General features: G+C 46.2%; 1 protein-coding gene across 1 annotated transcript in view; it reads left to right on the forward strand.

The window, feature by feature from the left end:
• POP1 (POP1 ribonuclease P/MRP subunit) overlaps positions 1–26797 on the forward strand; it is a 437201-nt gene that overhangs the window by 23882 nt on the left and 386522 nt on the right. Inside the window, exons 2-4 of the mRNA XM_086966044.1 lie at positions 1003–1149; positions 10610–10666; positions 16279–16454. Of these exons, the coding sequence (XP_086822170.1) occupies positions 1005–1149; positions 10610–10666; positions 16279–16454 (378 nt within the window). The 5' untranslated portion in view covers positions 1003–1004. The remainder of the gene's footprint in view (positions 1–1002; positions 1150–10609; positions 10667–16278; positions 16455–26797) is intronic.

A 26797-nucleotide genomic window follows, 5' to 3' on the forward strand; every position in this document is an offset into this window, starting at 1 on the left:
TCGTGGAAGAGCCCAGCAGACCAGTGTGTACTGGACCTGCCCTGGACTCTGCAGATGGCTTCTGGTGGAGTGTGCCATAACCCAAGTGCTGTTCCTCAGGTCTTGGAACCCTTGGTTGGTGACAGCGTGCACTCTCCTACCTAATCCTAAAACTGGGACTTACAAACTCTTTCAAGGCTTTTTGCCCGTAGAACTGACCGAAGACTGGAACAATCCTGCCAAGTCAATCTGATGAGGGTGCATTGCAGCGGAGCCAAAGATTACGTTTGCTCCTGTTTGGAATGGTTCTTCAGTAGGAAATCCTTCTCAGTGGGCTGACTTGGAGAAAGTATTTGGCCTTGTACAGCTTTCAACCATTGCCCGATGGATGTATCTGAGCTCCCCAAAAAATCATTGAGTCCAAAAGTAGGAATCTTTACCGACTGATGGCGCCAAAACTGTCTGACCAGCGAGGGGTCTTCCTTGGGTGCGAATATTGACATTTTACCCACTCCAAGCTTTCTCGCCATAAGTCGGTCCCTTCACCGAGACTTCATTGCACAGTGCTTTGAATGGGACAGTTTGCATCAGTTGTAGAAACCGCTATAATGTTGCGAAACACACTGTAGTGCTTTGTCTTTAGCATGGTTTTCGCACTATTACACTCGCTCTGTCTTATAATTCTGCAAATCCTTTGTGTTTAGAACTTTCGTGGCTGAAGCCTGTTTTTAAGAAATAGCACCTTATGGTAATCTAGAAGTGATCGGATGGAAGTATGTATTTGCTATTAAAAATCTAGAAGCCCTCATTGTTTTCAGAAAAAAAACATTAAATCGCAAAGCATACAAACGCTTCTCACATGCTCGGTTGTTTTTCCTTAGGTTCGTGTAGGCCTTTGGGTTTTAGTCACTCACTGATTCCTTTACTCATGCTCTGTCAGTGAAGCTTCAACTCTAGAACTATGGCTATCCGAGTTTCATGTGTTTTTCAACTCTCTGTTAAAGGTGCCGTTTTTATTTTCAGAAATGTCTAACGCAAAGAAAAAAAGATATGCAAACAAAATGAAAAACCAGCCTTCCAATGTTAAGTTCCCATCGAACGATCAAGCAGGTCGCAGTGTGCAACTTCATAACCGAGGTGGAGGAGAACATTTTCGGTCCCAGGGAACAGGTATGCTTGGTGTGCTAGTGAATTTGAGTGAAGAATCTTAAGATATACTGGGCCGTAGTATTTGATGGCTAAAAACAGTCTCAAAGTGACCTGTTTTGATTTTCATTGACATCGCAAGTGGGTGGAATTAAACCATCATTGCTCTTGGATTGTCTAAACGAAGTGTTAAAGAGCAAGTATTTGAGTTGGAGGCAAAGTGAAGATGCACAAAAATGCCCCCACCCCTTAACTAGGGGTGTGCAAAGTTTACATCATTTGCTTTCGCCGAATTTCATGACATTTTGGCAAAACCACATGAAATGCAAATCTGTAATTTAGCATATTTTAGAGCACAATGTATCCTTGTGTCAATATTTGATGCAGGATGCACTTCACTCTAAAAAAAAAAAAAAAAAAAGGTTCAGAAAAAAGCACCACGAACAGTTGCTTACATTCGGTTTCCGCACTTTTGTGATTTTTACCATAAATTGCGCTTAATTATGCAATGTGGTGCAAATTCAAATGACATAAAATTCCCAGAATTACAACCCCATAAATGTTATTTCGTCTAGGCCTATTTTTAATGTACTTCAAAAAAATTGCACTCCTCATAAGGTACCATTTGCCGTCTCTTCCAGCTGCAAAGTACTAGCCTCTCTCAATCTATCCTTTTGTTTGTCAAATGTGTTTCTCCCGCCATTTCCCCTTGATGTAAGGAGTGGGTGGGACTAGATAGAAGCTAGCTTTGGAAGAGTAAGACCAGGACGGAGACTAGTGGTAAATGCTTACAGACTCTACCTTCATGTGCGTGGCTTTGTAGGGTAGAAAGAGGCATTTGGAGTAATTTACTAAAGACTAGAATATTGACTAGACAGCCCCTCGCTGCCCTCCTGAACAAGAACTGTAATTCAAATTTGAAACAGGTGCTAGGACTAGTGATCAATGTATGTTGTCCCTTATGATCCCTCATCTCCTGACCATCATCTGTCTTGCATGATTTGTAGGGATGTCCTCTGCCAGTCTCTGGGGGTTAGTGGAGATTTCAGTGCCATGTCTGCGGACGAGCAAGATCCTTGGCAATAGCAGTGTGGGGTGCATGTTTGTTGCATTCCGTTGTGCTTTACAGGCACGGTACTGTAAAACAAAACTCCGATTTGTGAAGGAAGACCTCTAAACACCCTGTCCGATCTTTAATTGCAGCCCATGAATGCCTAAGATTTGGTGTGTGGCCTTAAGCGTAGCATAGCTCAATCTATGCACTTGGCAGCCAAATCCCAAGTCTTCCGGGGAAACAGAAGGGCAATGCCTTTTTGCTTCATACGTTGGACAAAATATAATTTGCCCTTTGGGCCAAATGTAGGTAATTTCTATTTACCTATTCCTAAATACCGAATTTTACCGATTCGTATTTAAGAATCGGTAATTAAATAGAATGTAGGTAAACAATCGGTAAATTGTACCGATTTGGTAATATTCGTTATTATCGATTCGGTATTTACCGAATCGGTAATAAGGAATACCGTCCCATTCATTCATATGGACCTGGAGGCCCATAGGAATGAATGGGAAGCCATTCACTATTACTGATTCGGTACATACCGAATCGGTAGTAGGGGGAGCATATTCACAGTGCCACATTGACACCTGTTGCACCCCTGAATCGTGCATGTGTGCACATGTGGCGCACATACATGTCCTAAGGGCATGTATGTCTGCCACATGGCACTTTTAAACAAGCATTTACAATGCAATGGTCTCGGCATTATGAAAGGTAGAGCTATTGGCATTGCTCATGACATTTTTTTTTTTAAACCTAAATAAATGGTATTGTCATTTACAATGGCAATAGGTGAGCATTAGAGAGTAGTAGAGAGTATTCGCGGATACAAAGCCACGCACACAGACAGAGCCACGCACACAGACAGAGCCACGCACACACACAGAGCCACGCACTCACACACACACACAGAGCCACGCACTCACACACACACACACACAGACAGAGCCACTCACACACACACACACAGACCGAGCCACTCACACACACTCACACAGACAGAGCCACTCACACACACACACACACACACACTCACACAGACAGAGCCACTCACACAGACAGAGCCACTCACACAGACAGAGCCACTCACACACACACACACAGCCACTCACACACACAGAGCCACTCACACACACAGAGCCACTCACGCACACAGAGCCACTCACGCACACAGACAGAGCCACTCACGCACACAGACGGAGCCATTCACGCACACAGACGGAGCCATTCACGCACACAGACGGAGCCACTCACGCACACAGACGGAGCCACTCACGCACACAGACGGAGCCACTCACACACACAGACAGAGCCACGCACACACACAGACAGAGCCACGCACACACACAGACAGAGCCACGCACACACACACAGACAGAGCCACGCACACACACACAGACAGAGCTACGCACACACACACAGACAGAGCCACGCACGCACACAGACAGAGCCACGCACGCACACAGACAGAGCCACGCACGCACACAGACAGAGCCACGCACGCACACAGACAGAGCCACGCACGCACACAGACAGAGCCACGCACGCACACAGACAGAGCCACGCACGCACACAGACAGAGCCACGCACGCACACAGACAGAGCCACGCACGCACACAGACAGAGCCACGCACGCACACAGACAGAGCCACGCACGCACACAGACAGAGCCACGCACGCACACAGACAGAGCCACGCAGACCGAGCCACGCACCCACGCAGACCGAGCCACGCACCCACGCAGACCGAGCCACGCACCCACGCAGACCGAGCCACGCACCCACACAGACCGAGCCACTCACACACACACACAGACCGAGCCACTCACACACACACAGACCGAGCCACTCACACACACACAGACCGAGCCACTCACACACACACAGACCGAGCCACTCACACACACACAGACCGAGCCACTCACACACACACAGACCGAGCCACTCACACACACACAGACCGAGCCACTCACACACACACAGACCGAGCCACTCACACACACACAGACCGAGCCACTCACACACACACAGACCGAGCCACTCACACACACACAGACCGAGCCACTCACACACACACAGACCGAGCCACTCACACACACAGACCGAGCCACTCACACACACACAGACCGAGCCACTCACACACACACAGACCGAGCCACTCACACACACACAGACTGAGCCACTCACACACACACAGACTGAGCCACTCTCACACACACACAGACTGAGCCACTCACACACACACAGACTGAGCCACTCACACACACAGACATCCTGAGCCACTCACACACACAGACATCCTGAGCCACTCACACACACAGACATCCTGAGCCACTCACACACACAGACATCCTGAGCCACTCACACACACAGACATCCTGAGCCACGCACACACACAGACATCCTGAGCCACGCACACACACAGACAGACAGAGCCACGCACACAGACACAGAGCCACGCACACAGACACAGAGCCACGCACACACACAGACAGAGCCATCTGGCCTGGAGCAAGAGATGTTGGTGTCTGGAGAATGTTTGAAACATTACTGAAAAATCATCATACTAGCTGCATTGAATGTAAACACACACTGCAGCTAAAACCTATAGATCAAAGCAACATAGCTAAAACCTATAGATCAAAGCAATATCTGTGACCGGAACCACAAGGCCTGCTTTAGGACAATGATAAACTGTTGACAAACAAGTCTCTCCAGTAAATGTGACTCTGCACCTCTCTGCTTCAATCCCTGACTAAGCACAGCCACGTTTGTATCTCTGAACATCTTTCACAACATCCCAACACTTCCCACATAGACCATACTATAAACCCACACTACCAGACATTCATACCAAAAACGGTAGTCTCTTACCTGACAACCCGGAAATACTTAGTGGCTTCTTCAAGGCTTTTGATCACTATAGAAATAAAACATTACTGCTGGATGAGCAAACTTCTTCCAGAGGTTCGAGAGATTTTCCAATCTGCTAAGGTATCGTTTTCTGGTGCTGGAAATAGATGGCAGAAAGGAACTCATTGTTTGACGTTTCAGGTGGCTAGTTGCTAGTACGCTGTGGGAGACAGAGCGATCCAGACTGTACACAAGGGCTACGAGTACCATACCTGCAAGTCAATCATCGAGGAAACGTACTCGCTAACAACTAGAGTTTACAAGACTCCTCTCAAAGCCTCAACCAAAAGGCTACACAATAAAAAAATCTAATTTCTGTGCTTTCAAAAAGGTAAGCATAATAAGAGCTTGAAAGGCACCTTAACACCCAAAATCCAGAACTCAGATCTCCCAACATCAAAAACAAGGTACCCCATCCTGCTAGCACATGGCTGATGAAGGAGAAGCCATTCAGAAACAGTCATTGCTCACATGCACAGGCTAAAAAGATGATATGTATGAGGAACAGTAAGCACTAGAAGTGTGGCTCAAGTGGTTGGAGCGGCAGACCCTGATGCAGAGGTCTGGCCCGGACCAGGGTTCAATCCCCCTCCTCGGTGGGTCTTGGGCTCAAATTTCCCCGGACGTGACAATTCTCGCCTCGGTGCCTATTCCAATCATGGAGTCCCACTCTGTAACTCTGGGCAGTAGCTTGCTTAATCTCCACAAGGGCCCCTCGCGGCGGGATGCCTGACTTTCACCTTGGGGATGCCCAGAAATGGGTTATCGCGCAGGGGAATACCAGGACGGGTTCCCTAAGCAAGCGCTGGGAAACCCACTGCGGGTAGCTGTGCGCTATATAAGCTCAACTACATTTACATTTACATTTACATAGATCGGTTTTTCCACAGCAGTCAAGTACTGTATGGAGCATCTGGTACTCTGAGCAGATTTTCTCCAGTGCTGCCCTCTTTTCAGCAATATCGTCCAACATATTCTGCCTTTACCCATCATTTGTATCACAGGAATGCTCACAACAATTTACAACTCCTCTCAATTTTCAAAAAGGTACAGCTTTCTACTTTTGAATGAAAGGTCTGTGGCAAAGAAAGCGCCCACCCTGAATCAGAATGACGACTCCCTTTGATGCATCACAGAAAAACCAGTCCTGTCCTTTTCTGAGAATCACAGGCATATCACACTCCTCGGCATTACCACCCTCTGCAGAATCAAGGAAAAAGCTTGTAACAGCACATTTTTAAGTGAAACAATAAGGAGTAGCATAACTAGGCAGTCAAAATGACTCCAGGTGGAGTCAGGTGTTAAATCAAAGACATTCTGCAACATGTGCAAGCCCTCAGTGCAGTCAAGCAATGGCTCCACCCTACACATCAGCCAGGAAAGTTTGGTCAGTCGTTAGAATCACGATTCAAAAACAAACCTTTAATCACCTAAAACATGTATGCAGGCACTCAAGGGTCCATGGTTCTAGACAACGGACCATCCTTGCATCCTAAACCCAAATCTGAAGCCAAAACCTAGTAATATGTGCTTCAGGAGACTTGAAAGCCAAGCATTTCAGTTGCGCTTTCTAAAGAATAGGGAGGGGAGGGGGGGGCGGGAAAGGAGACATGGTTAGCGGGAGGGGGGCGGGAAAGGAGACACGGACAGCGGGGGGGGGCGGGAAAGGAGACCCGGACAGCGGGGGGGGCGGGAAAGGAGACACGGACAGCGGGGGCGGGAAAGGAGACACGGTTAGCGGGAGGGGAGGCGGGAAAGGAGACACGGACAGCTGGATGGGGGGGCAGGAAAGGAGACACGGACAGGGGGGGCGGGAAAGGAGACACGGACAGCGGGGGGGAAGGAGACACGGTTAGCGGGAGGGGGGGGGGCGGGAAAGGAGATACGGATGCTGATATTCCATTCTCTGCTTCCCGGGCCGCAGGCGAGCCGTTCACTTCCATATTCTGCAATTTTCAACCCTGGGAGCTAGTGCTATTCTTTATCGCAGCAATCACGCCCCCCGCTGCTCCCTGGCGTGGATGGAGCAGACAGGCCTGAAAATAAGCGAAGTTCCGCCCTGTTCCTCAGATGAGCTGTTAGAACCGGACGCCCAGCGAATGTGGACCAGGGGAAGGTGGACCCCGAGCAACGCCACTATCGGCCGCATCAGCAGGTAATTTGTCTGGGGGTCTGGGCGCCCTTGCGTGCGGTGGGGACACTGCCTCTCACTGATCCCTCACTCCGCCCGCTCTAACTGGCGGCGGTGCCGGTGTTTTTAAGACCGGTGGAGCCCTTCTCCTCAGACCTGCTGTGCTGGTGCCGGGGCGGCTGGCTGAGGCCCTAGGGTCGGGCGGCGGGGCACTGGCACTGCGGGCGTGAGGTGCTGCTACTGGCGGTGCCGTGGCAGGGAGAGGCCGGCGGGGGGGGAGGAGGGGGCGGCGAGGCCAGTGTGGAGGCCCCTCTCCCCGTAGCTTCGCTCATATCACCTCTCTCCGGGGGGCTCGGGGTGAAGTCCATGGCAGTGGCAGCTGTTGCGGTGCTCCAGCACAATGCCCGCTGGTGCTGCCGCCAGAGTGAAGCTCCGGCTCCCTGTCCAGGCTCTAGCGCACAGCTTGCGATGGCAGAAGGGGCTTCGGAAGATGAGAGGGTGTGCCGTGTGCTTTTCCTTGCACAGCGTGTGTGCAAGTAAGCGGCAGGAGCAATTTGCCTCTCCTTGCATCGCGTGTGGGCGGAAAAGACTGCAGCTGGGCTAAGAGGCGCTGGGCGGAAGCCCCATCCGCAGTTTGTGCCGGAGCATGTGCGCTGCATCACCGTACTCGGCACCGGCTGGGCAACAATGGCGGCAACAAAGCTTACGACATTTTTCGGATTTGGGGGCGTGTTTTGCTGTGCTGAGTGACGGACAACGTCACTGTCTAAAGAACAGCAAAACTTACGCCCCCGAATCCGAAAAAAACGGGGCTTCTTTGGAGGGATGGCTCTCTCCTCCAATGGCTGGCCTCCGTTTAGGAAGCCAGCCAATGGTGGAGAGACAGAGCAGGGAGGCGGGTTCTGAAGCCCTACTAAACAACATTAAATCTCGGACTTCCGGTCTGCCTTTGGCAGACCGAATATTACCGAGACCTAAAAAGCACAAAATGGCTTTTTTAAAGGTATTCTGTATTTACCACCAACTTGTAGTTGGTGGTAAATCACGAATCCTTAAACCAAAAAGGCACTCACTTGAGTGCTCCCTACATAGGATTTAAGCCAGGATTCGGTAATTTACTGATTTGTTATTTTAAGGAATCTGTAAAATATCGATTCCTTAAAATAAACAATCGGTAAATTACCGAATCCTTAAATCCAGCCTCCTACATCGCAAAGGGCTAAATACCGGTTGGTAACGGGAAATTTACTGATTTTCGTCCGTTACCGACCGGTATTAGCCCACCTACATATGACCCTAAATCTTTCTGCTTTATAAATCCTCAGTTTTTTAGAGAATTTGCAAAGAAAGAGTAAAAAAGGTTTTAGCGCTTCGGCTGAGTCTTTACTAGTAACATTACAAGTTGCACAAAGATATTACAAAGGGGATGCTGCATGGGTTGAGGAGTGATGAATAGTGGAAGAACTATTGATCTGTATCAATCCCTGGTGTCTTCTGCTTCTCTGAAGCCTAACAAATAGAATTGCAAGTGGCCTGCTGGACTCGTGCAGAGGCACATCAAGGAATGTCCAACCTTTAAATAAGCATCCTCTGTGTCCAGCACAACTACCTTCATACTGTGCTATGTTGGATAGTGGTGTGCAAAGGTCTTTGGAGGATTTGGGAGTGTGCAGACATTAAAAAATGAAAATCCTATTTGTGTGGACTGCTCAGGCTGTAAATTGTTTTTTTCTGTTAAAATTCTTAATCCCACAATTTTTATTTACTATTTTGACTGGTTGTCTACGTTTTAACTATGCACATACTTCCTGTAGATGCTTGACTCCCATTGGCTTCAAACCCTTCCTCTGTAGAAATCAAAAATCCACTTCTCAGGGGTTCCACTGATACTTAGTCCTTTTAAACTCACAAAGAAGAACTTGACACAGAAGCTGGAATTTAAAATTCCTTTTTTATTAACCTCAATTGAGTGAGACTACGTCACACAGAAGCCTTAGCAACTGAATGAGGCAGTCTCTTAGAATGGTCTTACTTCATGTCTTATATACTTTTTATCCTGCCCCAGGCATGTAAGGGAGTTGTACAAATTACATTCCTAAACAAATGGAGAAGCTGGAGGGTCAGCAGGTGAGTAGCCTTTGGGGTTTTAGCAGGATATCGGCAAAACATAATTACATAGTTCACAAAGGTTAATCTGATTTATATGGCACTGCAGGACATGGCATGATTACATGTACAGTATCCCAACCCAAAAGTTAATCATTAAGAATGTCCCAAATTCAACCTCCAAAAGCCGGACAAACCTATAATTGAAAGCATAACCCATGTAATGAAGAAACCTAAAAAAGAAACAGTAACAGATAAACAAGATAAGGCATGTGCAAGGAAACTAAAAGTTAACGATGTCCTGAACATTAATTGGCAATCTCAGACAAAGATCAATCAGGGAAATTGGCTTTGCAAGATCAGTTTCAGGCGAAGAGGTCAGTTTCTTACAGTTCATTCCAGAGTCAGAAAGAAACCTAGTTAATGTATACATGGACTAAGAAGGCCAGGCCACTTTGTTCGCCAGGCTACCTTCACAGGCCTACGTGAGGGCAACACAAAATGGTGGCACAATATAAAATGGAGTCAGTCGCGAGAATTACAGAACCTCACCTCCACCTCTTGGTCAATTTCCAACACATACCTCCTTTCTGTTGATAACTAGGCAAGTTTTTTTGTTTAGTTGGTTGAATTCTAACCAATATCCAATGACTGGCCTTCCCTTTTTTATCTAACATTTCATGTTGCTATCCCTTACCCAAACAAAGACTATTTGCTTCCAAGTGTTTTGGACTAATTTAGATTGCACCCTTTTCATTGGCTCTCTTGTTGTGGGGGATTTCACTTATTTTATCTTTGTTTGGCTGATCCATTGTTTGCCTTGTGCATTCCTGCCAGGACTTTCCACCCTACCGCTTTTATGAAATGTATGCAAATCACTCCTGGCTGATTGCACCTTGAATTGGAGATTTACTGTCTCAGCTTAAGCCTCATCAAGCCTGCACTCCAGACCCATTACCAAGTGCAGCATGATTATAGCTTTAAAACAGTGGCTTCCCTCTGGTTCTGTAACCACTGTAATTGATTTGAGCGGCTATGACAGTCGGACCAATTAGAGCTCCTAAAAGTCAAAACTACTTTTCAATTTGTAATGATGTCAGAAACTAGCAAATTCCTCTTTTTCTTTGTGCTACGCTCTTACACTTGTGCGGTGTAGGGAAATCATGGTAACTAGCTTTTAGGTAGATACCTTTCAAATGTCACTGAGGATATTGTAATGCTTTTCTTTCTTCTGTTAGTTATACCTTAATAAGAGGTTTCTCTATTCTGTTCCAGACTTTCCGACTGGCCTGCATGATCACAAGTCTCTGGAAACTCCCAGATATATAACCGGTAAGTATTCCAGCTTTTACTTAACTCTTCCATGAATAGCCTGATCATTTCTTATGAACATGTCTTCATTATCTACCCGTTTAATTAAAGTGTTTGGCTTTTTCCTGGGTAGTGTCCTAAGCATGTACTCTTTACCGTTGGTGCCTCAGGAATATCTTATTAAGGCACTCTCATTGACTAGCTCAGTTACTCCTTTTGGGCTCATAACACAAAGGGAGAGGCTCCCACTTAGAGGTGGCAGGAGTTAGAAACTCGTGATATGTTAAGCAGTAGTTAGTAACATGAATGACCAATCGGCGCATATTTTAGCAAAATAAACGGGCCTGGGAGCAATGTGAGGTATCCTGTGGGAGTTGACATGAGCTCTCCGATAACATTGACCGATTGGAGCAGTTGGGAGCTGCCCTTGTTCTCTACAAAAAGCAGGCGGCTGAGGATCGGGTACCATTAGAGATGTTCCATGTTGCTGCATCATGGGAAGGACGGGGACTAAGGTGCTCGGCAGGAGTCTGTTTGTATTGATTCTACTTCGAGGAGGACAAACTTTGGTGAAGCCCATAGGTGTGAGTACATTGTGCTAACACCTGTTTAGACTGGCATGCTATAATACATTTGTGCATTCATTAGCAATGTGGTGGCAGAGAGCGAGAGAGAGAGATTTAAAGAACTCCTTCATTCATTGCAATGCTGGGATTCCATTGGAGTAACATTAGGTGAGAGCAGTACTTCTCTGGGTTGAGGTAGGATGTTATTGATTAACTCTCAAGCCAATAGCTGAAAGAGCCTTTAAGCCAGTAGCCTAAAGGTGTGCACTCAAAGCTAATTATGCATATTGGAGACCAGTCTGTTTAGGCGTCCACAATGTCAAACCTAAGCCTAAACACGTTTTTTCCATATCTGCTGTGTGTCTTGTATGGAAATCCAGATTGTACTGCAGTGTTACAACTATAATGCATAGCTATGAATTTCAGATTGCTTCTGAAATTACCTTTGACATTTTTGGTGACCTTGCATACTGCTTCAGTATTTACCTAATTGGTGACCTCCCTAAAGCTAGTTCTCTAAATCTGTATGAGGAAAACATTAGTTCCCCGGCCATGTGCTCCCTGGGCATGGGGATACTTGTGGCAGGGTCCTGAGTGAAGGATCATAATGGAGGCTGTGACTGACAGCATGTCTTTCACTCCGAATCTTCTGCACATGGATGAAGTTTGTGGTGCCTGGTGGGTTCTTGGGGCATTGCTATACACAAATGCAAGTTGGTACTTAGAATGTATTCTTTCAAAACCTAACAATGTACTGAAAACTCACCCCCATAACTTTTTTTATCTACTGATGTCTGTTGCTAATTAAAGTAATTTAAAAGTAATCCTAATGCAGTTTCAGTAAAGGGACATTACAGTTATAGTGAATTCCTCACCTAAAAACCAACGAAATCGGCTAGGCATCTAGGACTGCCCCCTGCATTGCACATGCCCTCAAACAGACCAGATGACCATTTGTGGCCATTAAAGTAATTGGTGCTCTTTTAAATTCAATATTTAATAAGGACTTCTGGAAACGCTTACTCTCTGTTCATATGTTCATACCCTCTGACATTATTCATAGTTGTAAGTATTGATTACCATTTGTGGATTTTGCTGCAGTACATATGCTCCAAAACAAGGCAGTGTTTTCACTGTCTGCTAAATGATCTGGAATTGATTAATCATTTGCAGCTTCAGTGATATTTTTATGACCTAATTTACGACATCATGCATGTATGAATCCATGAGCATTACATGGCCTGAAGAGTAAATTTGGCAGCAATTACTCCCCATAACTGTTGAGGAGCAAAAACCGAGATGGGCTAGATGTAGAAATGGGACCAAAGGTTGACTATGATCGAGATGTGTGTAATATATGTATAATATCACATGCACACTGTGTAGCAGTGACCTGCAAATACTGAAATCCCAAAAAACGTTCTAAAATGGTTTCAGTGTACTCTTCGTTTACAAGCTACATTTGCATAACCCTAGCTATGGCAGGACCCCCTCCCTGTCCCCTTAGCTGGGAGCATGCCTCTGACTGCTTCCTGCGCTGCCTGAAAGAAATAGATGCATGAAGTTGTTTCAGACTTTAGAGGCTCCTGTGAAAACAAGAGCATAGTTTTCACTTCTGCTTTGCAGAATGACTTGACGTTTGTCCCAAAAACCAGGACATGTATTGAAAATTGAGAGAAGCAACAAGAGGCGAGGACCGTTCCCTGAAAACCATGACTAGCCAGGATTTCTGGTTACCCTAGGTTATAATGAGGGAGTGTGGCATGCTCCTAGTGTGTATGAACGCATGAAAGGGTTAACCTGCTTCTCCATGTTTCACTTCTGTCTACAATCAAGGATATTTACAGTTTGAGTTAGTGATGTTGTAGGTCTTAGTTGAATAATGGTGCAATTGTTACTGCGGCTCCATATACCTATTTTAGTCCGATTTCTGGGCTTTGATCTGTTAACTGAGTATGTAGCTCTGACGTGCTCTACTGACTCTATGAATGAAAAGGTTTCACTCAAACCATATTGCCAGTCATCATTTATTGCATGTATTTATTTTCATATAAGTTTGGCAGGCTGACTGATGAGTTTCGTCAACATAAGACAGTGACTTGCTTTGAGCCTTACCTAGATTTTATCCAGAAACCCAGGGACAGGGCCCTCTTCATTCAGTTTAGAATGGGAACTCTTCAGGTCCACGAGCGCACTCATAAGTGGAAACCTTCTAATCAAACCCCTGCCGCTTGCCCATTTTGCACTGGGATAGTTGAAACCATTCCACACTTGTTCTTTGTATGTAAAGTTTACTCCAAACCGAGGGAAAAATGGTTAAGACCTGTTTGTCGATTGCTAGGTACAAGGAACCATTCAACTGCCCTTAGAATCCTTCAAACGGAGACAAATACTACGTTAGCCTGTGGGGTGGCTAAATACCTAAGCTGGGCCTGGCTGATAAGATCAAAAGCCTTATGATGATTCTGTATTGATATTCTACGGTAAAGATGTCGCTGGTTTTAGACTTTTCCTTATTTTTAGCCAATGTATTTTAATGTCTGTTGCACAGAAAAACTATTCAAAGCTCATTCGTGGTTTAATATCATTTTTTTTTTTTTTATGGTTGTAAGACTTTATTTACATTTGCCAGTAGTACATTACATCATTACGTGCAACAGAAATCTGTCGTTTATCACTTGGCAGCACATCTACAGTGTTACACAGCTATTCAGCCGACAACCTTCCGGTCCGGCAGCGTGCGTTGCTTTAGTACGCAAGGCATTCAACAAAGTTTTTGTCGAGTGTATACCGTCTTACTTTTATATAATTTCAAACAAAACTGTAGACTCATTACTAACATATAGTCACTTATAGCCAGAACAATGTACCTATAATGTCACCGGCCAAATCACAGTTCTCAGGTTACTATCCCAACCCCTCCGAACTCAGTCCACCCATTACCCCTAGTGCCCGGTTCTCTATCCTGCTTCTAGCTCCTCCCCACCTTCTAAAGTTCACTCGCCCATCTCTTCCTCATCCTCTGAGCTATCCACTTCTTCTTCAGGAAGAGGATCGCATAGGTCTCCTCTATATCTGTTCCACGACTGCCAGACCATATTCCACTTGCGAGGGTTAGCTCGCATTTTATACACTGCACGTTCGACCAACATGAGTTTGTCCATTGTCCTGCACCACAGCGCCAAAGTAGGTGTTTCCGCCACTCCCCACCTCTGTGCAATGTCTCGCTTGGCCACCATAGTCCCGATTGTAACCCATTGTTGCTTCCCGTGTGTCAGGTCAGTTCCTTCCCATACATTCAGCAGACAGACACGTGGGTCTGGTGTCAGCGAGGTCTCAAGAGCCTGGGAGATGGTGCGCATGACTTGCCGCCAGTAACCTGAGATGGCTGGACACTCCCAAAGTGTGTGCAACAGTGTCCCCTCCTCTCCACACCCTCTAAGGCAATACGGGTTGTCTGCCCTATGCATTTTATGTAAGGTGGTCCTTGTGTAGTATACCCTATGTAATATCTTGAATTGTATCAGCCTAAATCGAGCCGAGACGCCCGCCTCTTGTGGTGACGCCAATGCAGCGTTCCAGTCTGTCTCATCCATGGCTCCCAGCTCAGTTTCCCATTTCTCTTTTAGTTTGACGAAAGGGTCCGGGAGATTGTTCAGTAGTTTACGGTAAGTGAGTGAGGTGGCGCCTGTTTGCAGGAAATCCGTGAGCAGGCGGTCCTCCAACGGCAAAGAGTCCGGGACAGTCGACCCTGGCTCAATCACCGTCAGTAATGCATGCCGTATTTGTATGTATCTGTATGTTTCAGTGTGGCCTAATGCGTATTGTTGCTGCAGTTGCGAAAAAGGGATCACTCCAGTATTGGTCCATAGGTCTCCTACTGTTGTGATGCCAATGTTATCCCATTGGGTAAATCCCTTGCTGGATCGAAGACAGCCCAGTTGTTTGGTGTCCCACAACGGTGTAAATTTAGTTATGACCCCCCTCCATTTAAGTCGCGTCTGTGCCCTGTGCCAGAGTAGCACGGTGTGTTTAGTTGGGCCAATCAGTTTCGCTGTGAGTCCTGGATTATACAATGGGGCCAGTAAGCTGTGTGTGCCTAGTTGTGCTCTGTCCGCTAAATATGCCGGGTTATTGTGCGGGGCTTGGATCCACTGGTTAATAACCTTGGGTTGCGATGCCCAGTAATACAGCTGCATATTTGGCAAGGCTATTCCCCCGTCGTACCACCCATGGTTAAGTTTGGTATGCGCTATTCTAGGCGGGCGTTCTCCCCATAATAGGTCTGTCATCAGCGCTGTCATTTTCCGGAAATAGGAAGGCGGTATCATGACTGGGGTATTCTCCAATACATATAGTAGGCGTGGTAACGCCATCATTTTAAATAGTGCCGCTCGTCCCAGCATTGTAAGAGGTAGAGTCTTCCAGTGTCGCACGTCCGCTCTAAGGCGAGTGAGAGGCGGCAGTAAGTTCAGGTCATAGAAAACCGCCGCATCACGAGCGACGTGTATACCCAAATACTTAAATGAAGTGTCGGCTATCATCAATGGGCAGTCATCAGGGAGAGCTGGTGCAGGACCTTTCAGTACGTATATGACTGATTTTGTCCAGTTGATTGTGTATCCGGAGTTCAGACCATGTGTGTCACATAGTGCTAGCAACTTCGGAATGCCCGTCTCGGGGTCGGTTAGCTAGATGAGCATGTCGTCAGCATATACGGAGACTCTATCCTCCCAGGCGTCTCCCCATTGCAGTCCTTTTAATAACGGGGTAGTTCTAATGGCAGTAGCCAGTGGTTTAATATCACTTTTAATTATTGCATTGTATAATTGATTGTCCGTTCTAAACTCTTTTCACTGTTTGAAGGACATGTACTTTTTAAATGTTATGTGCTTTTTAAGATATTTTATATCGAAATAAAGCTTTGTATTACCATATAAGTTTGCAAGTCCATTTTACTGCTCCAGAACTTATTTTTATCACTTTTTTTTTTGCATGTTATTGTATTCTTAAATATTATTTGGCCTGTATTGTTTAATTTCAATTTAAATTGCGGTTTCATTTCAGCAACCAGGTTTGCTGAAGCTCGTGCTGCGGAAATTAGTGTCATGTTGAAAACTGTCTCCCGGAAGGCATCCAACTCTCAGATATTCCAGTCTTTACCCAAGCACATGCGAAGGCGTGCCATGGGACATGATGTCAAACGCCTTCCCCGACGCCTGCGTGAGTTGGCAAAGAAAGAGGTATGGTAACTATTACTGCAAATCGTTTCTGGTCTTTCAACAGAGTACTAAAGTTGTCTGTAGGATAGACATATTGTATAAATTACCAATGCTTACAGTGGGCTTTTGGATTAATCGATTCCTTAGCAATTATCTTGCTAATCTTATTTGCTTGCTTCTTATCCAATGGCTTTCCTTCCTCTCCTTGTCTTTGCCCCTCCCCTCAACCATAGCTTCTCTACTGATCTTATTATTTGCTGATTTTGTATCCGGCCTCTGCTTACATTCAAGCAACTGCTTTTTAGATCTGGCCTAGGAATAGAGATGGCAGTTTCACCAGCCTCATGGAAACAAAATGGTTAATAAATATTAGTATATGCAAACAGGGGGTCTTATGGTCAACCCTCTTCATCCATTTGTCTTCAACTTTCACATGTTGCATCTAACCACCACTGCATGCAATAGTGGGTCAGCCTGCTCAAGCCATTTGCGTTCTTGTGGTATGATGGCACTTTCACTGCTTAAATCTTCCTTAAATTAGGGAAAGAAGTGCACATCACTGCCAGGGCGGGGGAGCCAATACGACTAGGAGACATGGGTGTGAAATTACTATCATCAAAAAGGTAGGCTCGATCTCTGCAGCTGCAGCACCAACCGTTTGGCTGCTAGTTGACAGTACCACAGTATGGATGTATAAAAGAGTTGTCTAGGAGTAAAAAAAAAAATTCTATTGATTATGTAAAAGGTGGCCAAACTTGCATATAGGATTCACTAATGCAAAGCCTTTACTATTGGGCTAAGTGTTCTAAGAAAACTCAATGAGCAGTGAGTTCAACTTGCATTACTTACGGTGTTTCCAGTATAAAAATATCTACACACGTTTTAAAAAAACATAATAAATGTATTTTTATTAGCAACATTGCATCATATCACATCATGGGCATTTGTCATATACATTTTATCTGAAAATCCTTCATACGTTTGTGATAGTAGTTCCTACACTAACTTAAGGTCAGCTCCACTCACCTGGTGGTTTTCTGTATACTGCAATGTGCTTTAGTTTTTTATATCGAACCTAATAGATAAACAATAAAAACAACAAAAATCAACTCCCCTCTCCCCGGCAGCAGTCAGCAGCAACAACACTCGTTATCTGGGTTCACAGGTGTGCTGGCATTATTGATGTAGCGTTGGTGTGGAGGGGGCATTTGCATTTTCTGCGCTAGGTGTCAATGTATTTATTTAATTTATTTGCAGAGTTTTTAGGTCTCGCGACCTATCGATGTGCGCAAGCGCATCGAGCGGAGCGAGAATTCAAGTGGCGAAAACATCGTCAAACCAAAGGGCTTTCAGCCCCGCGGTTTTCATGCAGTTCACGTGAACCACGTGATTAAACATGCACGCGCATTCAGGGCCAGCCCAGCACATCAAAGGGCTTCTCCTCCCCTAATTATTCATGGCCGGCCGCAGGCCGGCCGTACTTTCAGTTTCCCGAAACGGCTTCTCCTCCCCTAATTAGGGGAGGAGAAGCCCTTTGATGTGCTTCACACCAATGCGCCTCACAGTCATTCCTAAGTCAGTACTCTGCCTCTGCCCAAGACCTGCCTTCTAACACTTTGAGCCTCGCAGGCAGGCCGTGGCCAATTGCTGCTTGTTTGTATTTGCTTCGGTTGCCATTCTTTATTTCACTTTGTCTCCGTGCGTGCATTTATTTTTACTTGCAGAGCCTTTTTCCAATACTTGAACTCATTCGCCCTTAAAGCAACGTCCGCATGTGGTTTCTTAAATAACCAAAGTAAAACATTTATGAAAAAATGTGCTGTTCGTTCAGCGACCTCTTTCAAAATCCTTATTTTTACAATATGTGGTGAAACTATTTGATGTATGTTTACAGTTCACTCGGCCGCAAGGACACCTTGGCTAATCTGCAGTTTCCCTCAGCAACATTAAATTCCACTGATAAGCTCTTTCGACGTGAATGCATTCTGTTCTGCTGCGGCTCGTGTTAGTCCATACTGGTCTGCATCGGTTCTTTCTAGGATTATATCGACCAGCATAGAAGAAAAACAACCTATTTGTTATTTACACCCAACAGTCTGCTGCAATTTGCTGAAAACCCCACCAAATATCAGCTGACGTCCGGCTCGGTCAGGTTTTCAGCTCTTATTTTGTTAACATTGAATTGCAACCGGGCAAAGCTTGCTAAGCAGGTCCTGTCCAGAGAAATGGCCATTCATCCGAAACACGTCGGCTGGCTTGAATATGTTCCACAAAGTGGCACATTATGCAGATCGGCTTTTTTCCGATGGGAAAGAGCTTTGGGATTGAATACAGAGGAATGTTATGAAGTTGTGTGATCATTTTGGAGGTGGGAGGATCACACATTGTTTGTGGCGACGGAATGTGGGTCTCAGCAGTTCCTCGAGTACTGCTACTTGTTTTCCTTGTGTTCGTTGCCAGTAAACACAGCTGGCTTACAAGCCGAGAGCACCGAGGAACAGTAGGAAAACACATTTGAAAGCGTTTGTACAGCCAGTTTGGCAATCCTTCTGCAGGTCGGCTTTGATCAAGGGATTCTTGAGAGAAGGCAACAATCTTTTCTTCTTGTCCTGGGACATTAAACTCCGAGGTCAGACTCATCAGTCAAAAATGAGAAAAAGGAAAGGTCAACAAGCTTACTAGCAATATGAACTTTGCAGCTGGGAAATGTCAACCATGAGCTCCGCAAGTGACACTGTCACCAGTACAGTGACGTTGTCTTCGTTTCTAAGCACTGTGTTAGTTTGTGTGGAGGAAACACTAGCTCAGATTCCCAACAGATATGTTCCTTGAGTATGCAAAACACTCAAAATGTCCAAATCATATGTAAATTGTTATTTCCCCAGCGTGTGTCTGTCGTCACGCAGCATAGCCAGCGGACCCTGTGCTTGATGAACTAACCTGGCACAGAGAATAGGTGGGTGTACAGCACTGATGTGGCATGCAGAGGTGGGCGAGCCAATACATTAGCAGAAATATCTGAGCCAAAGGGTCAGCTCTGGCTCTAAAGGCCCATGCACGAGACCAGTCCTGCAAATATCCGGCATATAAATCATGCAAAAAACATCATGTTGGAATACAATATGGCAGGGCCGGCTTTAGGGCAGTCAGACTGGTGCGGCCCACTGGGTGCTGATCTGGGAAGGGGCAGTGGCGTAGCAAGGTCAGGTGGTACCCGGTGCGGAAAAGTACTTGTCACCCCCGGCTTGGCAAAAATATGTTTAAAACACATATTTTTTCCATTTTGTCACCCCTCCTCCGTGATGACACCCGGGGCGCCCGCACCCACCGCACCCCCTTTCCTACACCACTAGAGGGCGCTGAACTCAGGGTAGGCGCTGTACTTAGCAATAACTTACAATTTCAAAACACCTTCTGCAGACTTCCTTGTGCATCTGGCTATCAGGCAGCAATAAAAATTGTAAGATAACTGTGTGATTAATATTCCTTTCTTAGAGAGACAGATCGAAATTTTGTCTAGTGGCGTAACGTAGCAAAGACAGCTAATATGCCTGCTGCAAAGAACAGGTATCCTGCAGATCACACATCTGCATTTTGTGTGGAGAGCTGAGTTCGATGCCAATAGGTCTCGCAGTAGGAAAGTTGGAGCTATTGGTTTTGTAAATGACAAAGCCCTTTATGTTTTTAAAATGAAAACAAAAATAAAAGGCATTGTTATTTGCAATTGTAATAGCTCCAACTTTCCTACTGCGAGACCTATTGGCAACGCCAGTGCTTGTTTTATATAGCGCTGGCTAGACCCAAAGGTATCAGAGCGCTTTACATGAGGATTAGCGAGTTACAAAGATGACATCAGGCGTTTATAGAGCATAGCATAAAATAAACACACATCCTATGCGGAATAAAAGGTAGAGGAGGGGAAAAGTAAAAAGGAGTTGAAATGCCGATCGGGTCAGGCAGACCGGCAAGGGGTAAAGAACTTTAGAAGAACCAAAAAGTCAGAGTCAAACAAACCAGCTGGGGAACCAGCAATTGCCACATCCAGTGTCACAGTGACTGTACAAAATGAGAGTGGTGGAAGAGACAAAGGGGGGGGGGGGTCGACTAGAGGGTAAAGGACAGTCAGGCGACGCAGGGAGTAGTGCAGATGCAAGACATCGGTCAAAGCAGCGAAGATGGTGGACCTGGGTCATCATCTTGCTCCGCCGTCTGTAAAGTGTCTTGACTTGTTCTGATCATATTAAAACCTTTTTTTCCCTCACACATCAGAATTACAAAAACAATTGCTTCACCTGTGATTATCTAACTGCTGATGAAGTTTGAAATATATGTAGAGTTCAACTACTGGTATTTAGATTTTGTTGTGTGTTTGGGAAAAATAAACATCCTCGAGGTACCCAAGCAAGATTGTCACACAGTTCACTATAAAATCCTCTCATCTTATAGTCCGAGAAAGAAAAGTAAACACCATTCTCCATGTTAAAAGAATAAGCATCAATTTTTCTGAAGAGTGAGCCAGACATTTGACTGCTGTTTTAGAACTGCCGCGAATGTGCCCAGATAAAATCAAAATTTTAAGGAATCGTCATTGCTCATTTCCCTCTGAACTCCAGCATGGTTATTCTGAGTGTTGCAGCCTGCCCAGCACCTCTACTTCCAGTGCCTATGGTTGGGAATCGTTAGTATATGTTGAATGGCTCCTGGGATGGTGTCCATAAGGAGTGCTGCCTGTTCAACCATTACATGCTCTGTGGAGCACCTGCCAAGCTAAAATCTCTTGCTCTTATTCAGAAGATTCTCAATTGTTTGTTGCAAAACTTTGGTACATTTTTGATTGCTGTTTTGCCACATTACCCCCCCCCCCCCCCTCCCGCCCCCCCACCCACGCTAGCAGTTCAGCACATGTGTGACACTTTGTACAGTCATTGGCATATTGCAAATAACTTGCTTTCCTCGCAAAGGGCAACTAAGCAGATTGGAGTACAATCTCTTATAAGCAGTGTGCCCTCGCAATGCATATACTACACGTGAAGAACAGGGATTCCATGACCAAATACGGCAAGGGTATTCAACATGGTTCTAGAGGAGCAATGCTGTGTCGTGAGGACACTTCATGGACATCTCAATCTTACTATGGGCTGTCACTTATCCTGGCATGCATCCCTCCCTCATACATGCCACCAGGTCAGATGGCACTGCTACTAAAAAGGAAGCCGGACAAATGTGTCATTAATCCAGCTCACCTTCTAACACAGTGTCAGTGTGCTCTTAAATCACAGTGCATTCCTGCGTACGCCAACACTATAGCCAAAGTCGCACTAGATTTTTTGGATAGCCACATAGGATAACTTTTCATACAATTAATCTAAATTGAAAAGTTAATTTTTTTGTAGTTGCCCCAAGGCACTGGCATGTATCTGGCCCCATGAACGTAAGCTTCACACAAATGCAATGAACAATGTAGGTTCTTTAGCAACATTTTAGGTGCGGTGCATCAGTATAATGTACCAAGACAAGTTACTTTCAAGTCGCTTTTGCTCTATACACTGGCATCGATTTAAAGTTCAACATGCTTCAGCTATTACTTATTCAGGCACCGCCATTCAGAAGTTAAGCAATATATACATATATTTATTTCCTATCTACATGCCCCAACAAAACCGAAATGTTACAAAGAAACTGGACATAAAAACCATTAAACCCAATTAAAAGGAAAGTACCCAAATATCAGGTGCATAAAAAACACTGTTGCTTAATCATAAAAATCTTTAACTGCCCATAATATTGCTGTAATGCTTTAACTCCGAATAAATATTCCTGAGATGGATACCACTGAAGAGCAGACATATAAACGCACTGCACATTAGATGATAACCATGAATCACTCGCATAGGCTGTATCTATCACGTACGTGAATGAGTATGCTGTTAGCTCGAAGACACGCTTACCAGTACGCGCAGCGCACAATACCAACTAAAACAATACTCATGTGCTCTTTACAGAGCGCGTACTCTGCACTGGAGACTGTACTTTAAATCACACAGACACAACCTAAGAGACTAAGGGCACAAGTAAGGGCTCCTCTCTAAATGACCATACAAAGATGGAGTAAACCGGGGATGCATGTCATCATGCAGGGGAGGCATCCATGCTCACTATGGGTCCTGCCTTGGGCTGCCAGGCCCAGTGATACCCAGGGTCTGGACACAAACACCATGATCTCCATCATCTTCAGTCTTATGCACTGATCCAAGTGAAGCAACCAGAGTCCGCAAGGGTCGACCCTTACTTCTTGGGCGCTGGATGATCCATGCTGCTGGTGTTCGCAAGCGCCTGTCACCTCTCTGTGACTGCAGATCAGGTGTAATTCTACACAACTTTCATGCTGCTTTAGTTTCAACCAACTTGCTGTGGGTGAGTGATTGTGCAGGCGCAGTGATATTGTTGCCCTGGGCTATCGTCGAGGACACTTCTGTCAGCATCTGTCCCCATTGAGTCAGATCTCTTTCAGCATTCACGTCTACTCTTACAGCCCTGAGGCGACCTTCTTCCGCCACACCCCATACAGGCATATCATTGCACCATCCATCCAGTGTAGGGGACGCAGAAAAGATCCAATTTATTGCAATTCGTCTTTTTATCAGAACCAGTCCTAACCGTTGAAATGTAAGGCGTATACGTGGCCCTTTCTTCGGAGTTGGGAATACGCCCAACAACCACAGCTTTTATAGTGACTTCTGTTTGCACCGTTGTAGCAGAGTGAAGAGTCTGTACCACTTGATTCTAGTACTGCTGCAATCTTATGCAATTCCATGTCCTATGGAGGAATTTGGCAGGGTCCATTCCACAACGGGGGCAGGATGAGACCAGCCCTGGGGTAAACCATGCCCGGCGCTGCAGGGTCAGCTACGTGTGGTGCAAATAGTGAAATTGAATGAGCTTGAACCTAGCATTACTCCTTGCTTCAGCCACCTGTGCAGGAGCTCTTTTCCATTCCCCATCTGTCAACAGGAGGGGAAAGTCTTTTGTCCCATTTTCTCCTGACTACCGATAAATCAGCTGCTCAGTCTTCCTTCAAGGCATTGTATATGCACGAAATTAGGGCCCTACTAGAACCTGGGTCTAGCAGTGTTGTCAATGTGCACGACTCCTGTGGCTCCTCCGGGAAAGTGGTCCGTATCTCGCGGACCGCATGCAAGATTTTTACGTACTGTAAGAAATGCCCTACTGGTACCTAGAAGCAGTCCTGCGCCGCATCAAACGTCAGGAAATTTCAGTTTTGATACAGATCCCTGCCGATATGCATGCCATTTAGAGATATCCATAGATGCCTGAATGCTGTGAAATCCCCATAGCCACCAGAGTGGGAGTGCTTCAGCATAGGATGCCTTGCGGAGTACCAATGTGACTGTCTGTGCCCAAACTACAGCTACCTGCCGCACTAAATGGTGACCCTCAAGCCCATCATTAAAAACCTCTCTAACCATAACCCATCATTCCAGTCCCCCAGAAACTTTTTCCATTGTGCGATCTTCTATGCACCACTGCTCTGCATACTGTAACAATTCTGCCATGTAATATAACCTAAAATCAGGTAAACCCAAGCCTCCTGAGTCCATGTCTAGCTTGAGTGTTTCTAGCTTAACTCTGCTCTGTCCCCCCTGCCCACACCAGCGAAGTCAGTAGGCTACTGAGCGTGTCAAATCTGGTCTTCGGGATACTGCAGAAAGAATTCTGTAGGACATAGAGGCAGCAGGGCAGCATCACCATTTTTGACACAGCCACTCTTCCCATGACAGACAACTGGAGCTTGTTGCAGAATTGTATCTACTTTTTGGTCACACAAGGACCCTCCCCATATTCAGCTCGTATTAAGCATCTGGCTGGTGGGCTACCTGAATGCCCAAATATCTAAAGTGGTACAAAAACGGGTGGTGATGGACTGAGCATCCGAACCAATCAAACACTCACACCCAGTCAACAGATCTGGGTTTAATCCATCACCGTTCTTTAGCCCACTCTGCCACCCCAGTTTTGACATGGCCATATGCAAATCAGTCTGACCCTGTGCCTCATGGGAACAGTCCAGCCCGAACTGCCAAGCCATGCCTTCCCTGGACCAGAAACAAGCTTACTAGGACCGGTTTCTGGCATTACAGCCGTCTTCAGCCAGGCTTGCTTGAATCCAGTGGCAAAGTGAGCAAGGAACTCACGTCTGAGCATACCCTGCCAACTTATGGCGAACAAAGCGGTACAAAAGGGGGTGGTGATGGACGGAGCATCCGAACCAATCAAACACTCACACCGAGTCAACAGATCTGGGTTTTTTCCATCACCGTTCTTTAGCCCACTCTGCCACCCCAGTTCAGACATGGCCATATGCAAATCAGTCAGACGTGAGTCCCATGCTCTCCACACCACTGGAGTCAAGCTATCCTGGCTGAAGACGGCTGATAGCCAGAAACCGGTCCTAGGATGCTTGATTCCGGTCCAGGAAAGACATGGCTTGGCAGTTCGGGCTGGACTGTTCCCATGAGGCACAGAGTCAAGGCTGATTTGCATATGGCCATGTCTGAACTGGGGTGATGTGGAGTGCAAAAAAACGATGGATTTAGGCCCAGATCTCTACTGAGGTGAATGTATGACATTTTTCTGCATTCTGTCCATCAACTGTTTCTGCAAATATGTAAAGTGGTCACATTCCCAGATCAATCCCACCTCAGGAAGGTCCAGGAGTGTCTCACTCACGAGGGCAGCTAGTGGGAACAGTATTGATTTCTGATGATTAGTATGGAGGCCAGAGGCATCAACAAAGGAGGCCAATGTCTCCAGGAGTACTAGGATCGCCTCCTCCGGCTGTATAACGTATAGAAGCGCGCCATCCGCATTTAATGAAATCACATGTGTGCGGCCATCTTCCACTACACCCCACGGTGCCATGTCCCTCCTCAGTCTCACTGCTAGGGGTTCCATTGCGAAAGCAAAGAGCAGTGGTGATAGGGGGCACCCCATGTTGCGTGCCGCATTCGTTTTTTTTTTTTTTTTTAATCTCCGATACCTGACCCCTATTTCGCTCTCGGATTGTTGTAAACAGTTTAACCCATGCAACATATTCCTTTCCAAAACCCATTCTTCTCAGCACCTATCATATATATTCCCACCGTAGTGTATCAAAAGGTTTTTTCAATATCCAGCGCAACAACCGCCGCCCGGGTTTCACTATTGGCTACTGAGTGAAGGACGTGAAACAACCAATGTTTATTCATGTGTGTTCCCCTCCCAGGTATGAACCCACACTGATTCTTGTGAACCAATGAGGTCACAACTCTGCTCAATCTCATGGCCAGGACTTTAGTGAGTAATTTAGCATTTACCCCTAGCATGGACAAAGGACTATATGCACCCGGGTCCTCTATGTTCCGGCCAGGCTTAGGAAGCATGATTATCTGCACCTCCTTCATGGACTGCGGTAGGTACCCAGCCTTTTTGGCCTCCTGTAGTGTTTCCAGTAAGCATGGAAGCAAAACGTCTGCATATGTCTGGTAGAATTCCAACCAGTCCTGGTGTTTTAAAGCAGGCCATGGCTTGTAGCGCCTCCTGTAGTTCCTCTAAGCAGAGTGCTGCCTCCAGTTCTTCCCTCTGCTCTTCTCTGAGGCGTGGGAGGGGGACACCTGTGAGGTGCCGCCTATCTACAGGCTACTCCGCCTCTGAGACCTCACTATATATTTCAGCTAGATCATGAAATAGCACCTGGTTAGCACTGGCCTGTGTAGTGGCCACATCGGCGCAACAACTGTATCAGCGGTGGTGGGCGTTCCTTCTTTAATAACCACACCAACAGTCTCCCCGATTGGTCACCCTCTCTGTGTAAGAGTTGGCGATATTCCCGACTGACTAGATTGTGCAACCTATTCCAGATTTCTCCGACCTGGCGCTGTGCCTGCAAGAGTGAGCCATGGTCCTGTCCGGACACCCTCTCCCCACGTTGAAGCATAGCCAATCTATCCTCCGTGGCTGCCAGTTCCGACTCCAATCTCTTCCTGGTGCCTCCCACCCTGGACAATGAGTCTCCTCTGGTGACCACCTTGAAAGCGTCCCATTCCACAGTCCTAGTCCTGTTAGAGGTGAAATAACCTGTAATGACCTCTCTAAGCTCCTCTTTGAATAACAGATCGCTTCGCGTGATTGGCGTAAACGCCACAGCTGGACTCTCTACCTACGGCTCTCCGTTCACCACTCCACAATACCGGCGCATGATCTGATAAAAACCGGCCCAGGACTCGGTCTGTACTACCGCACCTCACGCCTCCTGAGGGAGCAGAAAACAGTTGAGTCTGCTATCCACCTCACGGGCCGTTGTATAA

The sequence above is a fragment of the Lissotriton vulgaris genome, chromosome 4_1 (assembly GCF_964263255.1).
Source record: "Lissotriton vulgaris chromosome 4_1, aLisVul1.2, whole genome shotgun sequence".
In the NCBI taxonomy this organism is placed as follows: domain Eukaryota; kingdom Metazoa; phylum Chordata; class Amphibia; order Caudata; family Salamandridae; genus Lissotriton; species Lissotriton vulgaris.